Below are 4,346 nucleotides of genomic sequence, written 5' to 3'. Positions count from 1 at the left end.
ATGCTTGAAGGAGTCAAAGAAAATTTCAGCTTCCAAGTAATTACCCTACATTATAAAACATTGAAATAGACTTCGCACCCACAATCCAAAAACAAAAAGACAAAGCTCCAACTGATGATTTCATCAATAACTATTCATAACAATTTTCAAATTTTGTAGGTGGTTCTGAAATTATTGCAAGTGCACAATTCGCACAAGTAATATAGAGATAAGTGAAGTGTCATTCCCACGAAGACTGTAATTTCTATTTAAGTACCAATTATGGTTAATTTAGAAGTTTATTTGAACAATTGATTAATGAGAGTGATTGATTTATTAAACTAAATTAAAACATATATAAAAAATAGCAACTTAATTAACAATGGAAAATCAAGTTGATGAGACACTAGAGCATCCGATTTCACCATAACCAACTCCAGTTAATTCTTATAGCCAATTAACCCTAATTACTACCCATGTTGACAGTTGGTTTCTCCTAATTCATTTGATATCCCCTCTAGGGCTCAACCAAAAATTTTCTTAATTAACAACTCATTCTCTCTCGAGCAACGAATTTAGAAAATCAAGAACCCATTAAGCTCTATGAGAACCTGCAAGAAAATTGCATGAGTCATGTTAGTCCCTCTCGGGCACTCAATCAAGACATGGTATTTATTACAAGAAGCAAACACCAAACATCTCCTCTCGATCTCCGTTTGGATCACCAATTAAATATTAGCTAGATATTTGAAGCATTAAGAATAGTAAAAAATACTCAACATGAAATAGTAATAAGAAATTAATATAACTATAAAAATTAAGTGTTCATGGTTAGGCTACATCATAGCCCTAGTAAGACAAATTAGTTCATAACAAAAGAAAAGATAAACAAGAGAATTGTTGTCATAAAACCGATTTGGCAGATGAATTTGATCACTGGATTCTCCACAGCAACACCTTTGTAAGCTCCAAAAGCACTGCTACAGCAAACTCTTGGCTCTCTCTGTGATATATTTGTGGGTGTAGTGAAATATGGTGAAAAGTATATGGTAGAAAAAGATGGTCCATATAGAGAGAGCTTAGGGCGACCAATATAGTGTAAAACAACTAAAACCTACTCTAAAAAGGTCTAGAAAAGCTCTCCTAAAGCATAACAAAATCTCAAACAATTAAACTAAGAAAGAATCCTTCTTTGACTTGGAAACATGTCAGTCAAATTGCACGCACGTTTTGGGGTCCTTACGCTTCCTAGAAAATTATGGCAAAATATGAGAAATGTAGCTTGATCTCTAAAATTTCCAAGCATATGTCACACGCTACTAGGAAAAATCGGAAAAAGCTTCAAATCTTCAATCTTCCATAGTAGTGCAGTTCTGATGGGATTTCAACTTAGGCTGTCTTGACTTGCAAGTTTGGAGAATTTGGCTTAGTAGAAAATTATAAAACTGTGATACAATGATCTTCAATGTCTTAGCTTTCTTCTCCAATTGGTCTTGCGCTAAAATTCATTCGAAAAGTCAATTTTCCGTCGAAATCCTTCCAAGCGCGCATAATAGCTGAAAATAAAGAAAGTAAGGTAATAATGCTATTTTTAATTAACTTTCCTTACAAAAACCAAATATAAGAGAGATATAAAAATATAGGAAATAATCCAATTCATCATAAAAAATTCTGAAGTTTTTGTCTTTGCGTCACGCTGTCACCTTGCCGTCTCACAGCAAGATGTTGTGCACGCATTTACAGAAAGGATATTGTAGTACGCCTAACTACATCGGTTAACCACATCGGTGCTAGAAAATTAGCAATGACTATTACTGTACGGCTGCTTCTGTTTTCCTCACTGTTTCTGCTACCAGTTTCTGTGTTTGCTCAAACTAACGGTAGCATAGCAGTCGGTGCTTCTCTTACTGCAACTGCAGGTAACTCCTCACCATGGTTTTCTCCATCTGGTGATTTTGCCTTTGGATTTCTGCCACTTGGAAACAATGATCTTTTCCTGCTCTCAATATGGTATGCCAAAATACCAAACAGAACCATAGTTTGGTATGCAAATAGGGATAATAAGCCTGCGCTTGCACCTAATGGATCAACTGTGAACTTGGCTAACAGTGGACTAGAGCTTGCAAGTCCTCAGGGTGAAGAGCTATGGAAATCTGAAACCATTGTTGGTGTTGTTGCCAATGGGGTCATGAATAATACTGGCAACTTTGTTCTTCAAGATGGCAAATCAGGAAATTTATGGGAGACCTTCAACAATCCTACAGATACCTTGTTGCCTGGACAGAAAATTGAAAGAAGTGGGACGCTCTCATCTCGATATTCGGAGACTGACTATTCAAAAGGACGGTTCCAGCTGCTTCTGCAAGAAGATGGGAAACTTGTGCTCAGCTCCATAAACTTGCCAACAGAATTTGCCAACGAACCTTACTATGAAACCGACACTACCTCAGGGACTGTGGCAGGTAGTGAAGGTAAAGAATTGGTTTTCAATGTCTCAGGCTACTTGTATGTTCTGAGAGAGAATGGTGGAAAGTACAATCTTGCAGGGGAAGAGGTAGTCTCAGCAAGGGACAACTATATTAGAGCAACTCTCAACTTTGATGGGATTTTCGCTCAGTATTATCACCCAAAGAATTTCACTGGAAATGTAAGCTGGACTCTTCTGTGGTCAGAGCCAGATGATATTTGCCGAAGAATTACAGAAGATTCAGGTTTTGGTATTTGTGGGTACAACAGTATCTGCAAGCTCAACGCTGATAATAGGCCAACCTGTCAATGCCCAAGAGGATTCTCTTTACTTGATCCAAAGGAACCATTTGGGAGCTGCAAACCGGATTTCATACAAGGCTGTGAAGAAGATGAGCTTACTACCACAAAAGATCCATATGATGTAATCGTGATGACAAATATTGATTGGCCAATCTCAGATTATGCAGAGTTCAGACCTTTTACTGCAGAAAAGTGCAATGAATCTTGCTTTCAAGATTGTTTGTGTGCTGTTGCTGTTTTCAGGAATGAAACCTGCTGGAAAAAGAAATTACCTCTCTCAAATGGGAGAGTGGATGTCAGTCTTAATTCAAAGGCTTTCTTCAAAGTCAGAAAGGATAACCCAACTCTACAATTTTCTCCAATGCCAAATCCAGATGATAAGAAGAAGAAGAGCAGTAACACTTTGATACCCGTGGAATCCGTAATTCTGGCTACCTCTATCTTTGTTAGTTTTATATTTAGTGCTGCTGTTTGTCTGGGATTTTTATTCGTTTTCCGGAAGAAACAAGTAAGGTCTATCAAAAATATGTTGGACTCAAATTTGTATTCTTTTAGTTACCGAGAGCTTCAAGAAGCTACAAATGGATTCACAGAAGAATTAGGAAGGGGTGCGTTTGGAGTTGTTTACAAAGGGACAATACAAATTGGTTCTGGTGTCCAAGTGGCAGTGAAGAAGCTAAACTGTGTGATACAAGATGGTGAGAAGGAATTCAAGACAGAACTGAGCGTAATTGGTAAGACACATCACAAGAATCTAGTTTGCCTGGTTGGGTATTGTGACGAAGGGGAACATCGATTGCTAGTATACGAGTTCTTAAGCAATGGCACGTTAGCAAGCTTCCTTTTTGCTGATACAAAACCCAGTTGGACGCAGCGATTTGAAATTGCTTGTGGAGTTGCCAAGGGACTTTTGTACTTGCATGAAGAGTGCAGCACCCAAGTCATCCATTGTGATATAAAGCCTCAGAACATACTGCTTGACGATTATTACACTGCTCGGATCTCTGATTTTGGATTGGCAAAGCTTTTGATGATGAATCAGAGCCACACACATACTGCCATTAGAGGAACAAAAGGGTATGTTGCCCCTGAGTGGTTCAGGAACATGCCAATCACTGCCAAAGTTGATGTGTATAGCTTTGGTGTTGTGCTGCTTGAGATCATTTGCTGTAGGAGAAGCGTTGATGTGGAAAATGGCTGTGAAGACAGAGCAATTTTAACGGATTGGGTGTACGATTGCTACCGTGATGGGATATTAGATGCTGTTCTAGATTATGAAGTTGAGGCATTGGATGATAGAAAGAAGCTTGTGATGATTGGTATTTGGTGTATTCAAGAAGACCCATCTCTTAGACCAACTATGAGGAAAGTTGTGCAGATGCTTGAAGGCGTGGTGGAAGTACATGTTCCTCCATGTCCCTCTCCGTATACCAGAACAGGCTGAAACCTAAAAGGAATAACATGCAACCCACCAAAGTTACTTCCACAGAAGACAAGTGTGCAACCCACCTCAATGAGTTGTAAAGTTGGTTCAAATATGTACATATGGTCTTGTTAGTATGTTCTTAGATTAGTGCGTTGTAAAGCTGCTGTCTTTA

General features: G+C 38.4%; 1 protein-coding gene across 1 annotated transcript; it reads left to right on the top strand.

Annotated features, from left to right (window-relative positions):
- LOC109949852 (G-type lectin S-receptor-like serine/threonine-protein kinase RLK1) lies at nt 1,637-4,346 on the top strand. The gene has a single exon (XM_020566612.1). It carries the CDS (start codon nt 1,784-1,786, stop codon nt 4,190-4,192), a length of 2,409 nt encoding a protein of 802 aa, XP_020422201.1. The 5' UTR covers nt 1,637-1,783; the 3' UTR covers nt 4,193-4,346.

The sequence above is a fragment of the Prunus persica genome, chromosome G6 (assembly GCF_000346465.2).
Source record: "Prunus persica cultivar Lovell chromosome G6, Prunus_persica_NCBIv2, whole genome shotgun sequence".
NCBI classification, from domain to species: domain Eukaryota; kingdom Viridiplantae; phylum Streptophyta; class Magnoliopsida; order Rosales; family Rosaceae; genus Prunus; species Prunus persica.
The sequence above is the reverse complement of the archived record's forward strand: the minus strand, read 5'-3'. Positions and strand labels throughout refer to the sequence as shown.

Bases quoted from the DNA above. Each gene is read 5' to 3' on its own strand.
- LOC109949852 (XM_020566612.1), top strand. From the start codon at position 1,784: ATGACTATTACTGTACGGCTGCTTCTGTTTTCCTCACTGTTTCTGCTA.